This window comes from Castor canadensis, chromosome 13 (assembly GCF_047511655.1).
Source record: "Castor canadensis chromosome 13, mCasCan1.hap1v2, whole genome shotgun sequence".
NCBI classification, from domain to species: Eukaryota; Metazoa; Chordata; class Mammalia; order Rodentia; family Castoridae; genus Castor; species Castor canadensis.
The window spans coordinates 126,154,658-126,172,229 of record NC_133398.1 but is presented as its reverse complement, the minus strand read 5'-3'; the positions used below and the strand labels follow the sequence as shown (position 1 = coordinate 126,172,229).

At 56.1% G+C, this 17,572-nt stretch overlaps 1 protein-coding gene across 4 annotated transcripts in view; it reads left to right on the top strand.

Annotated features, from left to right (window-relative positions):
- The window catches only part of Dapk1 (death associated protein kinase 1), a 127,181-nt gene that overhangs the window by 94,474 nt on the left and 15,135 nt on the right, over nucleotides 1-17,572 (top strand). For all 4 annotated transcript variants that reach the window (XM_074052609.1, XM_074052608.1, XM_074052606.1 and 1 more), the window contains 4 exons: nucleotides 9,214-9,436; nucleotides 12,251-12,439; nucleotides 16,057-16,254; nucleotides 17,240-17,378. In XM_074052609.1, the coding sequence (XP_073908710.1) occupies nucleotides 9,214-9,436; nucleotides 12,251-12,439; nucleotides 16,057-16,254; nucleotides 17,240-17,378 (749 nt within the window). The remainder of the gene's footprint in view (nucleotides 1-9,213; nucleotides 9,437-12,250; nucleotides 12,440-16,056; nucleotides 16,255-17,239; nucleotides 17,379-17,572) is intronic.

Here is a 17,572-nt window from a genome sequence, read left to right as displayed (position 1 = left end):
CTACTCAGGAGGCAGACATCAGGGGGATCGTGGTTCAAAGCCAGCCCTGGTAAATAGTTTGTGAGACCCTATCTTGAAAAAACCCAACACAAAAATAGGGCTGGTGGAGTGGCTCAAGGTGAAGGCCCTGAGTTCAAACCCGAGGCCTCCAAAAAAAGATACATGCTCTGCCATGTAAGCTGAAAAGTGCCCTCAGGAGAGAGGAAGGTCACCTTCCTTTGACGCCCACTGGAATCATGACTTTCACAGTTGTCCCAGGGTCTGGGAGTGAGGACGTAGGTTGGGAGCTTTTCTTTCCTTGGACAGAATTTAGATTTGGAAAACCCAACGGTCTCAAGTGTATACAGTTGACACCCGTTAGAGCAGACCCGAGGGAGGGTGTGTGATCGGTCATTTATTTGAGCTTGGGATGCTGTGCGCTGTGCACACAGGCACCAGGTGGATACCTGGACCCTGTGGGGTCCAGTCTTCCCTTTGCTCTGGAGATGCCAGAGAGAGCTAAGTCTAGAAGACTTTCCGCCTTTCGCCCCTGCTCAAACAGGAAGTCTAAGTGAGAACCTCACCGTGATGGTCAGTAATGACTTTTAGGTGAAGTGTCCTAATTTTCCAATTCAGTTCTTCTGAAGCAGGAAATCAGCCACACAAAACACAACCCAGACCCCAGTCCACAGCTGTGGCTTTGGCAGGGCTGTCGAGTTGGCAGCCATGCTTCTTTCTGGACGTAGAGCCTGTTTCTAGACCGAGTCAGATGTCGGCGCTGACTTGAGTCAGGTTCCCATAATAGTGTCTGTCCGAGGATGAAAAGAGATGGAGTCTGGGTGGGCGTGAGTTGTGGACTTCGTTCAGTGTCGGTCTCTATGAGGGTCCGCTGGTAGGAAGAAGCACTTTATTAAGGGCCGGGGAAGGGTTTTTGTGCAGACCTCATCCCTTCACCAGGTGTGTAGACCTGCTCCCTCGGGGGTTCTGCAAAGGGAGGTGTCAGCCCACTGACGCCCTTGGTCTGCGTAGTGTCCCCAGTGGTCAGTGGTAGCTCGCAGGCGTTGGCTGGCCTCGCTCACCTGCAGAGAGCAGCACTTTTCACGCCAGGGCGCTCAGGAACATGGGGTCACGTTCTTTCTTTGAGTGCTGATCTCCACAGAGCAAAGCTCATCACAGAGCAGGGGGCTCTGGGGACATGCATCGGTCCACCTCAGCAAAGCCCAGATGACACCCCAGGACTCTGAAGTCCAGAAGGCACCCGCCCTCTGCAGAGGGGCGGCGTTTGGTGGACCGTGCTGTGTGTCAGTACCCATCTTCCCTATTCTTTTATTTCAAAGGAGGCCATTGCACTTGTAGGCAAGCCCAGGTGTACCGCACAGCGGCAAGCCTGAAAAAAATTAGCGAAAAGATGCTCGGAAAAACAAACCCTAAAAGGGAGCGCGAAATGGTACCAGGGTTGGATTGGATGGTGGTGGCGTGCAAGGTATTTCTCCCCTTTGCCCGTTGCCCACGTCTTCTGCACTGTTAGAATCAGAAAATGAACAACGAGGAGCCTGTGGGGTGCTGGTCCCCCGCACCGCAGGGAAAGGTGGGGCTGTTTTCCACTTAGAATGCTGAATTTAGTGCAGGTGGGTTCCTGCCCTGTTGGAGGTTTTCTTTCCTTTCTCTCCTTGACTGGCACTTTTGTGTTTTGGTTTCTGCATTTTTAATCTTAATTTCTTTTTGGCAGTACCGGTGACATTAGACTCAGGACCTCGAGCTTGCCAGGCAAGCGCTCTACCACTTGAACTTCTCCCCCAGTCCTTTTGCTTTTCCTTTGTTTTTCAGGTAGGGTCTTGCACTTTTACCCAGGGTGCTCCTCCTACCTCCTTCTCCCAAGTGACCGGGACTGCAGGCATTTCCCACCACACCTGGCCCCGGGTGCCTGCATTTTTAAAGGAAGGTTGGGAGGGGAGTATTACAGAATTTAGTACTTATCATCGTCCTGTGATTGATTTAAAGACACCATACCCCTTGTCCCTAGAATCTACAAAAATTCTCTGTCACCTCTCTGTGCAAGGTAGCAGCGGGAGCACGGCCTGGGGTGTCAGGTGGCCGGGGCTGCAGTCCCAACCCTGCCTTGTTCTTACATACACCTCTGTGCCTCCGTGTCCCCATGTACGTATCCAGCGGGGTGAGTGTGGTGCCACCTCACAGCGGGGTGAGGAGGCTTGGATGGGTTGATGTGAATGACGTCCTGAGAAGAGCACCTGCACACAGGAAGCACCACGTGTTTGCTGTTGTGGCCAGAGCTCTTGCTTGGATGTTAGCGTGTCAACAATGGGCGCCTGTGTTGGGGACACCGGAGCATCACTCAAGCCCCTGGGTGGAGCTGGCCCTCCCTGAGGTTTCATGGGACACGGCATTCCTGCAGGAGGCCAGCGCCAAGGGCACCGAGCCACACGACTCGGGTTCAGGCAGAGCTGAGATTCTGACCTGACGTGGCCACCCATCCGTCCCCCAACGCCCTTCCAGGGAGCACGGTTGGATTCCAGCAAGGACAGCGGCCTTTCTAGACAGCCCACTGAGCCACCTGCCAGTAGCAGGTGGGGCCACTGGTGGGCCGTGGCTCCTGGTTCCTTCAGCAGGGTCTTCTAGAAAAGGTGTTCAACAGGACCCTCTTGTTGGATCGCCTTTGTCACCTCCAGGTGACTCTAGACTCCAGCTTCCTGGTGAGCCAGAAAAGGAGCACTTGTAATCACACTGTCACTTTTCTTGTTGTTTCGTTTGTGTGTTTTGCCTTTGTGCCTAGCACTTGGGTTCACCCAACGCTGGGATTTGGCCTTGGACGTGGTGGTGGTAGATTGCGACAGGAGCAGGCGGTACCTGCAGGAAAAGCCAAGGTGATACATTTATTTGTAATTAAATCTGGGCCACCCGGAGGAAGCTTCCTATGGACAACCTGCGTGGAACAGAGGGTTCCGGAGGGGAAGAGGTTGGTTCGGGAGTATTCAGTACTGTTTTCTTGTCAGCGTCACTTCTCCTCTCACCAGGGTACCGTTGGCCTTTTGGGTGGGTGGGACGTCCTGTCTTTGTGTAATCTTTCTGGTTCCTGGCATCCAAGGGATGTCATAGCATCCCTTCCGCCACTTCACCGAGATAACCAGCCCGCCACCCCTTACCCAGGAGCCCCTGCAGGTGGACAGAGCGCACTCCCGGGGAGGGGTCAGTGGCTGGGAGAGCCGGATGTTGGTCTCAGTTGCCCGCCATTCTGTTTGGTCCACGGCAACAGCGATGCTTCCTCTCGTCAGTTAACCTTGCCTAGGGATGTGCTTCTGGGCATTCGCTGGGGAAGCAGGGAAGATTCGGCTTCTGGAATAGAATCGAAGTCCTCTGCTTTGCCTGGGTCCACAGGGGCCAGCAGGGGAGCAGGAGAGGCTGTCAGGTGACCAGGACAAGGAAGGGACCTTGCAGCCTTGCCTTCAAGGGACCTCCCCCTCGGGTGGGGTGGGACGGACTGAGCGGGTCAAAGTCAAGCCCGGGGCTGGGAGAGAAGGAAGTACATGGGACAGGGCTGAGCTGTGTAGGGTCACCATGTTGAATTGGGGCTGGAACTCTGGCAGTGTCCCCAAGAGCCACCCTTCTGCATCTCCTATCAAGTCGGGGTCATCACACTGGGGTCTTGTAGTCAGCCCCAGTGGGAACCTGACTTGCAGGATCCCTTTTCCTACCGAGCTAGTTTGCTTTGGGGTGGAGGCGGGGTGTCTCCAGAGGCCCCTCAGCTGTACTCTGGCTGGAAGTCACCTGTCTGCTCCATTGTGTGCAACTCCTACCAGGAAGCAAAGCCCCACACAGCCCCCCAGACCTGCCCAGAATCGTTTCTGCTGCCTAGCCAAACCTAGCTCCCTGTTCACCTTGGAAAAAGGACGATTTGGGTCCTGACAGCAGGGAGAAGGTAGGTGGAGTTTGCATTGACACCCATTTTTGCTGTTTGTCCTGGTAAACCCCGTTCTTGTCTGATGTTAAAATAATAGTTTCAGAGGCTTGGGGAGTTGGCTTATTTTATTTTGCTTGCCATTCTAATCAGATTTTTCTCCTAAGCTTAGACAGTGGAAGGGTGCCCAGGAATATTTTGGGGAAACAGGACAGCATTGGGAGTTGCCCCAAATTTAAAACATGACCAGGAGTAAAGCACACCAGTATAACTAGTGGCATCCTGGGTCCAGTTGCATCCTGTGCGTGTGGAGCCCACATCGCCTTATCTGGCTTCCTCGGCTGGCTCGTGGATGGGCCTCCCTGTCATTCAGCCTGCACAGGCTCCGTCCTCTTCCTGACAAGAAGGTGAAAGCTAACTGCCGGGGGACAAGGGGCTGGAAGAAAGGGAACTAGAAACCCAGAGACTCTGCAGGGTTCCAGAGAGCGGTGCAGCTCCCCAGGAACATTCATTCGTGCACACATCTAACAGAAATCCCAGATCTGCTGTGCACCAGGGACCATTCTGGGCACTAGAGAGACCACAGTGAGCAGAAGTGGCAAGAGGGATCCAGCCAGTGACCAAAATGAGAAAAATACCAGTGTAGGGCAGGTCAGGGGTTGGCAGTGATCTAGAGGTGAAAGTCTCTTGGGACACAGCCATGTCCATTCACTTATTCCTGTCTGTGGCTGGTTTGCAAACTGGGCAGAGCTGAGTGGTGATTCAGGCGCCATCTTGGTCTCTACAGGGTGCTCTGCTGACCCCTGGTGGCCGTGCCTCGCAGGGCACTAACCTAGGAAGAAGTGAGGTGCAGTGATGGGTGGGAGCACCTTAACCTGGCTGACCAGGAGGCTTCTCTGATGTGACATTGGAACTGACACCTGGAGGACAAGAGGCAGGAGTCAGGCAGAGGAAGGCTGGGGGCAGGGAGAGAGAATAGTGAGTGCAAAGGGCTGAGGCAGCTGAGTTGAGCTTGTTCCAGGGAACAAACAAGAAAGGAGGGTGACAGGCAGTGCCAGACCTTGAGCGTGGTGGCTCAGCACTGACGGATGCTCGGCGTCAGGGAGCCAGGTGCAGCTTGCAGACCTGGGGAGGAGGTTGGTTCCACCCGGGCTTGTGAAGCAGGCAGGTGTGAGACCTGACTTCGCTGTAGGAATTCCCTCTGATCGTTCATGCTGCAGGGTCAAGGTCAGGAATGGGGCAGAGAGCCCTGGGAGGAGGAGGTGTTGGCGCCCAGGTGGATGAGCTGGTGCGTGGCTGGGCTGTCCAGGCTCCATTAGCAATAGAGGCTGACATTGCTGTGTGTATTTGGAGTAAATGATGAAAGTCACAAACAGGACTAGAACCTGCCCTACAGGTCCACCTCATGACCACCCCCAGGGTTCTGTACTCCTTGGATCGGAGGTGGGAGCTGGGGTCTTTCCCATGCTGGTCTCAGTCTGCCCTGAGGGGGCCTCCCCAACACCCTGAGTGTCCTGGGCCTCGTGTGTGGCCCAGTCCCCCCCGCAGACCCGGGGGGCACACACTGAAGGCAAAGTTTAGTTAGCACAAAACAATCCCAGCTCTCCACTCACCAGGGGTGTGTGGTGGACAAGCTTTGGCCTGGCCCAACCCATTAGTGCCTGACCAGGTGGCTTTATGGGCACCCCTGGTCTCAGGAAGCTTTTGTTAAGTAGAGACTGTGGGTGGGCTTTTGTGCTCCCCTCCAAATAAATGAAGATTCACGCCACCTTCTAAATCTCCCGTGTTGGAGAACACAGGCCGCTGGCTCGTGAAAGATGCCTGTGGGCCGGGAACCTTACCTGCTCCGCCATCTAGCGGTGAGAAGTGAAAATACACCCCCCCGTGCGCACCTTCACGACTTCCATCATGGAAAGCCGTGTTGATTTAGTTGTGTTTGGGTTCCCCGAGGCTCTCAGTCAGGAGGATGAGGGGTCTTCCTGTAGGATGAGGAAGCTAGAAGACCCAAGGATATTTTCCTTTTTTATTTTTTATTTTTTGCCTTTCAAGATTGAGGGGAGCTCTGTCCATCTTGGTCTGGACACAGGGACAGGAGGAGAGGTGGCCTGGAGCCCCTTTTCTCGTCCTCTGGGAAAAACCTAGCAGTGAGCTGTGGGTGGGTTTTACGGCCCCTGTGAGCTGCACAGGGGTTTCCGGAGGCTGAAGCAAGGAATGTGAGTGAAAGTCTAACGTGCGCTAGAGGACGTCACACGTGGGACATGCATCCATCTCCGTTCCCTGTGGCTGTCTCTTCCATCCCTCACCCCCCCCCCATTTATTGGGTTAGCCCAAGAAACGGGGGCACACACACTGCCATCCGCTGCCCACCTGGGAACTCAGAATAGCTATGCTCTCGACACCTGCAAGGCAGAGACACAGCTTAGCCTCCGCTCTAAGATCAAGTCACCCTGTAGGTCTGGAGTCACTTCTAGAAGCCACACCGGGGCAGCAGAGTGTGCAGGTTACCGTGGTTCCACTCCTCTGAGAGTGGACGGGCCTCGGGGACTGAGGCCAGGACGGCAGTGTTTGCCCAAGGTTCCCGAGTCAGGACCCACAGGGCATGGGACAGGCAGAGGTGAGCTGCAGGCCAGACCTGACAGCGCTCCTTCACCAAAACAAGTGTCCCTGGATCCCACGAGGGGACTGAAGCCGAAAGCAGGGTTTCTGCCTTTCCCCGTCACGGGTGAAGCAGGCGTGGGCTGCTGCAGAGGTCTTCTCTGTGTGGCTGTCACTAAGAAGAGGTAGAAAGCACGTCCATCTGCTCCGTGAGCTGCTCACCATGGAAGGTGGTCACTGCAGCACACAGTGACTGCCACTAGTGTTTCTGTGTGACACAGGTGTGGGCAGGACTGCCAGATCCCAAAGGAAGATGGAGGGCCGACCCTTAGGGGTCAGAAGATTGGAGGGGGGTGGGATTCCTCCAGCAGGCCAGGGGCACCCAGTCTTATGGGCCGATCCACCCCAACACAGGACATTTCAACCATGTCAACCAGGGGACTCCCCCGTGAGCGCCTGTCAGAATAGAGCCTTGTCCTCCTTTGCGCCAACTCCACGGCCAGTAAACAAGAGGACTTCCCGGCCAGATCCCTGCCCTCCTCTGCCTGTGTGGCACTCAGTAAACCCATCGAGATTTGGGGTTGGAGGAAACCAGAGTGAGGTGCGATTCCTGACCTAGACATGGCTTCCTCCCCTCCGTGCTCTGGCTTCTCGCAACCTCATTTGTGACGCCCGAAATAAAACCCGTACAGAAGAGCGCGTCACACACAGGTCAGAAGACTGTCCAGGCCGGAGCGTAACAGACCCCGAAGACGTGATGCGGTTCAGGGCAAGGGTGAGACTGGTGAGACCCAAAGATGCCACTCCCATGCCCCGAGTTCCTGAGAGCAACTCCCACCCACACCGGCTGGGCAACTGGTGCTAACGGGACAAGCGGTCACAAAGCAGCGCTTGGGCGAAGGGTGCGCAAGCACCAAGTTACACGGCAGTCGCCGTCTTGGAAAAGTCAGGGCGTGTTAAAACATAGCCCTCCCCGCCCGGTCCCTCTGGGTTCCATGTAAAATGCACTTCAGTCCTAAGCTCAGACGTTTGCTAACAGGATTGTCTCCTATATAAATGCGCAACAGATAGCTCCCAGGTCATAAGGACCCAGGAATAATCTTCACTAGGGAAAATACTTTGTGCACAGGTAGCGTTTGGCGTAGGTAGCATCCCAAAGAATACTACAGCAATGCTACACGGTGCCCACCAGGGGGCGGTGTCGCTCCTGCTGAGAAAGACTGGTCCCAAAGTAGAACTGGAACCCAGGGCTAGGATAATTGGGAGTCCTCCGGGGAGTGGTACAAGTTTGCAAACCGCACAGTTATCAATGGAGAAAGTTACAGTAGCTTAGCTGGAAGAGACCAACAGAAAGTGAGGGCTCCTCAGGATTATAGAACCGGGGGAAATGGCCCGGCCAGGTATGAGATCTCTGAGGTGCCGTCTCTGCCCTCTCTGCAAGGACAGGGCTCTAATTGTTCTACAGTTTGCATAATTCCCCACGGCCATGGAGAGCTGTGCGCGCCCTCAGCCTGCTAAGGAGAGGAAGGTTGCACGATGGGTTTTGTGGGATGCATAGAAGTCAGGCTGGAGTAGCGGGGTCCTCTTCAACTGGGAGGAAGGAAAAGACCTCAGGCTGTGTGCAACAGCTCCAAATAGGACAGGCAGTGGTGGAAATGAGGCAGGGGTACATGGAGAGGATGGAGGCAGGGTGGCAGGAAGGAAGCCCCCTGCATAGACTCTGAGATGGGCCTCGGTACCTGGGCAACACCATCCGGTCAAAAGCACCTGTGATGTACTTGACGTCGTGTTGTGAAAGTGTCTGTACCTCCCCAGGGCTCTAGATCTGGGCTGTGTCTGGATCTTCTGGCTCTCTGGACTGGGCTTAGCACATGGGACAGCCTTGTGTTGCAGATGAGCGAGTGAGTGAGTGAATCTGGGAATGACCCCGTGGTGGGGAGGCTCCTGCCCTTCCCTATAGGTCCACAGAAGGAGAAAGAGAAAGGTGCTGTGTCCCCAGCCCCTCCACAGCACGTAGTCTTGTTTCTTGTGGTGTCTCCTTCTCACACCATCAGAGCCCCCTCAAGGAGCCAACCCTCGCTCAGAGGAGCAGGCTGTGCCCGCCTGTGCTGGGACAGTGCCCTACAGGCACCAGCCCCCCATGTGGACAGGAACAGGCTCTGCCCTCCTGTGAAGGGACCAGAGCTCTCACACCGATAGAAAGAGGGTCCGCCATCCCGGGCCGTGATGGTGCTGTCAAGGGGCCAACCCATCATACATGGAGGAGTGGGCTCCACCCTCCTGCCATGACAGCGCCATCAAAGAACCAGACCCTCCACACTCAGGAACAGCCCCCAGCCCCCAGCTCATGCTCTCAGTGATGCATCACTGGTCCTCCGTCTGAATTGTCAGGCATGGACCTGGGCCAGCCATAGACAGAAGTCAGAGCAGGAGGTCACCAGGGGCAGAGCAGAGGGACCGCAAGGGATTGCCAGTGGGTAGGCCCCCTCTGGGATGAGGTGCTCTGGAACGAGGTGACAGTGGCCCTGGCCCAGCACTGGACATGCACAGAGTCTCTGAATCACACACTTCAAAATGGTGACTTGGGTGGGGTGTGACTTTTGCACGACTTCTTCACACACGGAGTGGAGGCCGAGCCACTGGTCTGCACTGTAGGTGTGAGCCTCGTCTGTCCTCACAGGCTGCTCGATTTCTGTGACTCACAGCTCTCGTCCCTCTGTGTCCAGGACACTCACCGAGGGCTCTTCATCCAGCAGCTCCGACCCACGCAGAACCTCCAGGCGAGAATCAAGCTGAAGCTCTTTGGTCACTCGGGGGCTGGGAAGACCACGCTGGTGGAGTCTCTCAAGTGTGGGCTGCTCAGAAGTTTCTTCCGGAGACGCAGGCCCAGACTCTCCTCCACCAACTCCACCCGGTTCCCGCCGTCCCCGCTGGCCACCAAGCCCACAGGTAGGAAGCTCAGGTGGCCTCTGCGTCTCCCCGAGCTGTTGCCTTCTGTACCCTCTCCTGTCCACGTCTGGTCATGGATGATGGGATCCTGTGGCCCTGGTGGCTGTCACATGTTGGCCTGTTGGCCTCGTGTCCCCCTCCCTTCCTCTCGTTCAGTGATGACAGACTGCTCCAGCCATAGCAGGAAAGGGGCCTCCGTGAAATCACAGTCAGGACACATGAGCCCGCACCCGTCAGAAGCAACGTCCATTCCCCTCCCTCGGGGGCGGTCTCCCGTCTCTGCCTCTAGATAAGACACCGCCATGATGTAGTAACCTTGGGCTTTAGCCAGTGCCTGGGTAGACTTGGTCACAGGTGCCGGGGCAAATGCACCACTCACCTGCTCTCTGTAGGACCATGGCGGGCCTGGTGAGGAGGCTTCACCTCCTATTTTCTGTCACCCCAGGCTCAGAGCTGCCTTCTCCAGCTGAATCCTTCTCTTTCTGCCTCACCTCACCCAGGTAGCAGGAGCCCAGCTTCTCCAAAAAAGGAGGGGCCGTTCTTATGCAAACCCTTGCAGCTCCATGTTCTCAGGTCTTCCTGGCACCCTGCCATTTCAGAGGACGGGGGCTCAGCTCCCAGCAGGAGCTGAAGGAACGGGACCCCCCCCCCCCATATACTGTACCTCTTCTGGGCACCAAACGTCACCCTTCACTCAGGAAGTGTGAGTCTGAGGAAGTAGCACCTGCCAGAAAAGAACGAGAAAGCCAAGGGAACCCCAGAAGGCTGTCCAGCTTGCAGGGTGGTTGGTAAAACCCAGGCCCGTGAGAAGGGCCTGTGGGATCAGTACAGCTCTTGCTACCTGGATTCCAGGAGCTCCGTGGGGGTCACCTCATTTGGTTTTCATGAGGTCAGATTATAAACCCATCTCAGAGCAAAGTAACCTGAGGCCCGGAGAGACCTAAGGTGACTTCCTGGGTGAGGTGAACGCCAGCCTGCAGTGGGCCTGGCCTTCACCGGCCTCACCGGTTGCCACGTTCTATCTAGAGGGAGGAAAGGGATGAGGACATTTCCACTCGTTTCCAGACTCTCGATCAAGGGCGCTGACCCGAAAAACGGAAGGGGAAGTACTGGTCACACTGGACTCGCCCTACCGCCTGGCACCGGTTATCAGCTGCCCACCGAGAGGGACACACACAGGCTCCCTATCTCACCACGGTCTCCACCTCCACCCCGACTCCAAGAGTCCTCTAGAACTGGAAAGGGCGCAGAGCAGGCCTCCTACCCGTGTGCGAAACCCTGCCCTGTGACCAGTGGAGAAAGGACAGCCCGAGTGCTTTGGAGCGTGAGACCCTGGATAAGGTCACGCCTGGTCAGTGTGAGAGGTGGATTGGACCCAAGGTGTCCTCCAGGGGGACCCAGACAGGGGCGAAAGAGATACATATCCCCGAGTGGTCCCCATCACTTAAAACCCAGGTGGCCCGGCAGCTGCTCCAGGGCACAAGAAGGCCGTTTTGCAGTCCCCAAAGTAACGAGATTCTGCTGCCTTGAATCCGGCTCCTCCCTGTAGCCTGCAGCACAGTTGCCATCCTGCTTCCCACAGCTCCTAGCACTGCTCCGCGACCCGGCGCTGCTCTTGTCTTCGTTCCCCTGGGCGCTGGGAGCCGTGCAAGAAGCCGGAGGTGGGACGGAGGGTGACACAGTGATCTCCTGTGACAAATTCGCAGAGCCCCCAGCGTGGGAGGTGGCACCGAAAGATTCGGTGGAGATCTGACCCCTAACTCACCCCACGCTCGCCAGGTGCCTGAGAGCCACACGCAAGCGTCACTCAGCCCACTCGGGGCTCTGGCTGTGGAGTTGTGGGCCTACGGGTCAGAGGGGACTTGAGAGGCCGTTCCTGCCCTCTCCAGGGAGCTCCATGCCGCTCCCACTTGTTGGCCGTAGGGGGCGGTAGTTAGCAAAAAAGGCTCACAATCAGAACATTTTTCATCCCGTGGTTTCAGCATTTATTTTAACCCTGCTGTATACAAACCCCGCCCTAACATCATCCTCCCCACAAAAACCATTCATCCTCCTCACGAAAACTGCCACCAAGGTACGGGAATGACAGCCACCTAGCAAATACTGCCTGCCTTCCTCAGTAAGCAGAAGAGCCCGAGGCCACTAACCAGGTGCACTCCTGTCAGACGGTTGCCCTGGACACAGGGACCCGGGCAAGCACATTCTGGGGGATCCCGAGGCTCTTGTGAGACTTGAAATCATGATTCCTATGGAGTACTCACCGTGTCGACCTGGGTGACGTCATCCCCTTGCAGTCCCCAAGCTTTATATCTTTATAGTCAGACTAAAATCTATAAAAATCACCGTGCACTCAACCTCAAATGACGACACGTGCAGAGTGCCGCACTTCTGCGTGGCTCGGGGTTCTGGAGGGGAAGGCGCCCGCTTCGTTAAAAAGACGGTCATGTGCAGAACGCAGGGAACACAGACTAGACGGTGATGCGCCCAGAGGCTAGGAACATCTGAGGCTGAGGGGACAAGAGGCAGGAGCCCAAGTGTTGGGAGAACCTGGCGCCGTGGGGGAGAAGTCACAGAGACGTGGCCAGAGTCAGAGAGAGGACAGGCCTGGCCTTGGTGTCCTCTTAACCCTCTCCCGCTCCTCCCCTCGGCTGCCCCTCTCCAGAAGTCAGTCAGCAAGCGGGCCTCAGAAATGCAGTCTGTACGGTCAGCCTTGGCCCAGGGCAGAGACCCGAGAGTCCCGGGAAAGTGGAGGGAGCGCAAGCCCACGCTGCCCTCCACGAGGCCTCACGTCCGTCCTTCCTTCCTGGCCCACAGTGTCCGTGAGCATCAACAACCTGTACCCTGGCTGCGAGAACGTGAGTGTGAAAAGTCGCAGCATGGTGTTTGAGCCGGGCCTCACCAAGGGGATGCTGGAGGTGTTCGTGGCCCCGTCCCACCACCTGCACTGCTCAGCCGACGACCAGTCCACCAAAGCCATCGACATCCAAAACGCCTACTTGAATGGTACGTGCCACCGCCAGCGCCCCCCAAGGCAGGGACCTCCGATCGCCCTCTGACTCGGCCGCTCCAAAGGGAGCCTGTCCCAGAGAGCACCTGTCACACCCAAAGAAAGTCCTGTGCCAACCAGGAGTGACCCCAAGCTGAAGCATGGCGGGCCGACACCCCCGAGCATAAGCAAAGTTTTCAGTGTGTCTGTTCTCAAGGCAGGACGCTGCCTAGCCTGGGCTGACCCTGAACTCACTACATAGCCTAGGCTGGCCTCCAACTTGTGAACCTCCTGCCTCAGCCTCCGTAGCACTGGGTGGGATTAAAGGCACGTGCGGTCATGCCCGGCCAAGTGTGTTCCTCCCTTTCAGGCATTCCCAAGTGAAGAGATTTCCAAGGGAAATCTGTTGTTTTTATTACGATATCAAAACGCCTTTGACTGGATGCTTTATAAAGGAAAGAGCTTTATTTAGCTCATGGTCTCAGAGGGTGAGCAGTCAAGGTTGGGAAGCCCCATCCGTTCAGTCTCCGTGTTGACGGAGGGAGCGTTAGACGGGGCAGGAAGGAACCAGCCTTGATTTTTTTTTTTTTTTAAATAGCAGTTCACCCCCATGAGAACTAACTCGTTCTAAGAGACCAGCAGAATCCCTTCTCAGGGCGGGACCCAGTGACCCAGCCACCTTCCTCTGGGCCCCGCCTCTACCTCTAAACACCACCACAGTGTGGAGCAAGCCACCAGTGTGTGTGACCTTTTGGGGGACAAGCCACATCCAGGTACTGTCCCTGGTCCGTGAGTTTCCTGTTCTCACAGCGTGAGCTGTTACTGCTTCATCTCTGCTGGTCCCAAGGCCTTAAGCACACTTTCCCAACATCATTCAGAGCCCAAGTCCAAAGTCACATCTCAAGCTTAAGACAACCTCCTTCCAGCTGTGAACTGACAAAAAAAAAGGTGGCCAACACTGTGATCCCAGCTACTCAAGAGAATCACAGTTCGAAGCCAGCCCAGGCAAATAGTTCAAGAGACTCTATCTCAAAAATCCCTTCACAAAAAAAGGGGGAGTGAGTGGCTCAAGGTGAAAGCCCTGAGTTCAAGCCCCAGTACTGCAAAGAAAAAAAATTCAGCTACTTGCCCAAGATGTAGCAAGTGGAGCAGGGATAAGGTAAAGATTCCTCTTTCCAAAAAAAGTCATCGTAGGACATAGAAAGGGTAGATGGCCCAAAGCAGAAGTGAAACCAACAGGGCAGACATTTAATCTCACAGCTGTAAGCCCAGCATCCATGTGACTCTGGGCTCAGGCTGTCCCCAGCTGACACTGCGTGATGTCGGTGGCTCAGCCTTCCTTTGGTCCCAGCTGCGGGTCCACTCCCGTGACCCCACTAGGCATTCTAGAGAAGACCTCTTGAGGGCTCCATCCCAGAGGCGTCACCATCTTTGCTGTGAAGGGTTGGTGGCAGCCACCGTGACCCCGTGTTGTCGGCTCTACATTTCTGCAGTGCGCACCACATGGCAGGAGCCCCACGGGCCCCACGGGCCCCACGGAACCGTGAAAAGCAGACATCAGAACCCCGAGGTGGCTGGGCAGTGAGCCACGTGGAGGGCCTGGGGCCCATTCCTTGGAACCATTCTACCCTTTAGCCCCTGGGCCTGCGATGGGAGGGGCAGCCTCAAAGATTGAGGTACACTTGTGGTCTTTTCCTGATTTTCCTGGCCATTGACAGCCACGCTAGTCTTGCTGGCACAAACCACTTTTTTTTTTTATTAGCCCTTTTCACAGGCAGTGTGACTTTTCCAGATCCCTGTGCTGCTCCCTTTTGCTCCCAAGGCTGACTGTCAACTCATTGAAAGTGGCCAGTGATGCACAGCGTGAACGCTTTGCCTGCTGAATGTCCTAGGTCCTTTTAAATTTTGCCTACCACACAGCTCCAGGGCTCAGCCACAGGTCCGCCATGTTTTTTGTTTTGTTTTAGCTACTTCATAACAAGGATGGCTTTTGTCCAGTCTCCAATCTGAGCCTGCTCTTCACCTGAGCCCTCTCACCTGTAACTCTCCGCTTACAGAATTCTAGGCTTTTTCTAGCCTGCTTCTCAAAGCTCTTCCAGCCCCAGCCTCTGCCATTACCCAGTTCCAAAGCTGCTTCTACATTTTCAGATACCGTGACAGCAATCACCCCACTCCTTGATACCAATTTCCTATGTTACCTCGTTTTCCAAGCCTCTATCCAAATACTCAGGCTGCCTACTTTATAAAGAAAAGAGGTTTTGAAGGTGAAAGTCCACAATCAGGTGGCCCCATCAGTTTGACCTCTGGTGAGGGCCTCCCCCACCCCCGCCCCCGCCCCCGCCCCTGCCGTGTTACAACATGGTGGCCGGCATCACAGTAGGAGTGCTGGTCAAAGGGGAAAAAAAATGGGGAGGAAGGAAGCCAGAGACCGGGGTGGGCCCAGGCTTTGTCTTTTAAAACAGCCCGCTCTCACAGAAAGTAACTGCCCTTCCCAGGGCAGTGTCCCAGTGTCCTCACACCCTCCACGGTGCCCACCTCTCAGTATTCAGTGTTTACCTACTGACGTGGTCATTTAATACCAGTCCAGACTGCCGCCCCACCCTCCCACCCCCTTACAGTGGCTCAGAGGTCATTAAGTCCAGGGTTCCCCGGGCTGCTCGTCTGGGGACCTTGCTTTGAGAACCACTAGAACCTTCCGTGTGCATTCGCTCCCTTAATAGTTAGTGTTCCCCAGAACAGACCGAGGGGAGGCTTGTCCTTGGGCTCCACTGCCTGCGCCCTCACCCCAACTCAGGCGCCCAACCCTCAGAAGGCCTCTTCCTGTATCCTAGAACTTTCCATGCTAGGCCTGAGCTGCTGTCACCCCCGTGCCCCCAGGGGAGGTTATAAAGGCCTTCGATACCCCAGGCCGACTCTTGGCTGCAAGACGTCTGGCTCAGAAGCCCCGAGTGGGGAGTGATGGGTGTCCAGTGGGGAGTGATGGGGGTGGTCGAGATTCTAAATGGTCACTGGGAGGCCCCGGGAGCCTTAGGAATGGTCCGGTCAGATCTCACCAGTGACATTTCATAGTGACTTCCACATGGACCTTTTTATACTTGACCCATTCCAATTACAATGTATACCGATTTCAGGACCTGGCACTTTGTTCTCCTATGTTCTCTTATTTAAATGTCCCCTGGCTTTGGGACAAAAAGGACAGCTGGCTCCCTGAGTCCCTCATGGTCAGGAGCGAGCCCTGCAGGTAACGGTGAGATATGTCCACAGCTGGGCTGTGATGATGCAGTCACTCCCCATCACGCACTCGTGGATTCTGACGGGAAGATCGCCACTTTTCGGATCCGAGGTACCTGTGCACACGCTGACACCCCACGCGCACACGTGGACCTCTCCAGGGTGTTTTGAGTAGATCTGACACAGACATGGCAAAAGAGAACACGATGAAGGCTTTCCAGGAGGCAGAGGACCCCACAGGCCAGGACCTTGGTAGGTCAGTGCCTAAGTAGGTGAAGCCGGTGTGCACTTAACACCGATGGATGCCACGGGCTGCCGCTGACCCTACACACAGTCCCTGCAGTGCCAAGAGGCCCTGTGGTGGTGGTTCGCGACCGTAACCGTTGCTCCTCTTTCTCCGTAGGGGTTGGCGACTTCAGCGTGTGGGAGTTCTCTGGAAATCCTGTGTACTTCTGCTGCTATGACTACTTCGCTGCAAACGATCCCACGTCCATCCACATCGTCGTGTTCAGTCTAGAAGAACCCTATGAGATCCAGCTGAACCAAGTGATTTTCTGGCTCAGTTTCCTCAAGTCTCTCGTCCCAATTGAAGAGCCCATAGGTGAGCAGAGCCCCCGGGCCAGTGCCTTGCTCTCTTCTTGCCGCTGCCCTGACCTCCCGCCTGTGTGGCCACACCAGACCCCACGCTGCAGCCTCCTCCCTGTCTCCATCCCACTAAGAGATGTCCACCCCAGGAAGCTACTGGGGCTCTACCAGGCATTGTGTCCTGGGGGGCATTTTGTGTCCTGATCCGATGCTCCTGCCCCAAGGCTGGACCCTGAGCTACTCCTTGAGCTGTTTCTCGCCTCCTTCTGCTCCTTACAGCCGTGCTCATCTTGCCGGTGCAGGTGGAGCCTCCTTCCATGGCCCCGGGTTCCTCACGGAAGGTGCTTGCTGCCTTCTGCAGATGCATCGACCCTGGGGAAGAGGACCGGTGGCCTGACTGTGCCATCTTGCCTTTGTTCCTTGGGGAGGATGACGTGGGATGAGCCTTTCTCCTGCGCACAGCAGGAACCTTGCCCGGCAAGTGCAGGACTCAGCAGTCGGTGTCTTTGCAGAAAGCACAGGGCAGTAGATACGCTGGGCTCCGTCTCTCCAGAGGCTGCCATTTTTGTCACCTTCTTCTCCCTTCATCTTGTTGAGCTCCCATCAGTGAGGCCCTGCTGTGTGCTGCAGGCCTTTCTCTCTGAGCTGTCCCTGGGGTGTGGCTCATTCATGGGGTTTCCTCCATCCTGTGAAGGGCCCCCCTTGCTGGGCTTGGAGCCCCCCTCACACGGCAGGAGCATTTGGAGGAAGCCCTGAGAGCTGCTTTGTGGGCTGGGGTCGGTCCTGGTCCCCTGTTCAGAACCCTCATTGAGGCCCAGCTTTGGGCTTGTCCTGGGGCCTTCTAGGGCCACACTGCACCGCAGACACTGGGCTCTTGAGCAGGCTGCACGTCACCTGGGCAGACAACCCTGGGATGAAGCCATGGTGTCCCTTCACCTGAGCAGGACAGCCAGCCAGGTAGGGTGACCCCGGTCCTGACACGGTTGCCTCTCTTTCCCCAGCCTTTGGCGGCAAGCTGAAGAACCCACTCCGAGTTGTCCTGGTGGCCACCCACGCTGACATTATGAATGTCCCCCGTCCAGCTGGAGGGGAGTTTGGCTATGACAAGGACACGTCTCTGCTGAAGGAGATCAGGAACAGGTGGGTGGTGGCCCCTGGCCCTCTGTCTGGGGTGGGGAGGGGTGGGGTGAGGACACCCTAAAGAACGACAGGTCCTTCTTCCTTGGTTGATTTTGTGCTGTGGCTTTCTTTCCTGTCCACGCGGTGAGCACGCACGTAACAAATCCCACAGAGACCAAGAGCACGGGGCTCACGCCAGCACCCCCTCGCTTCCT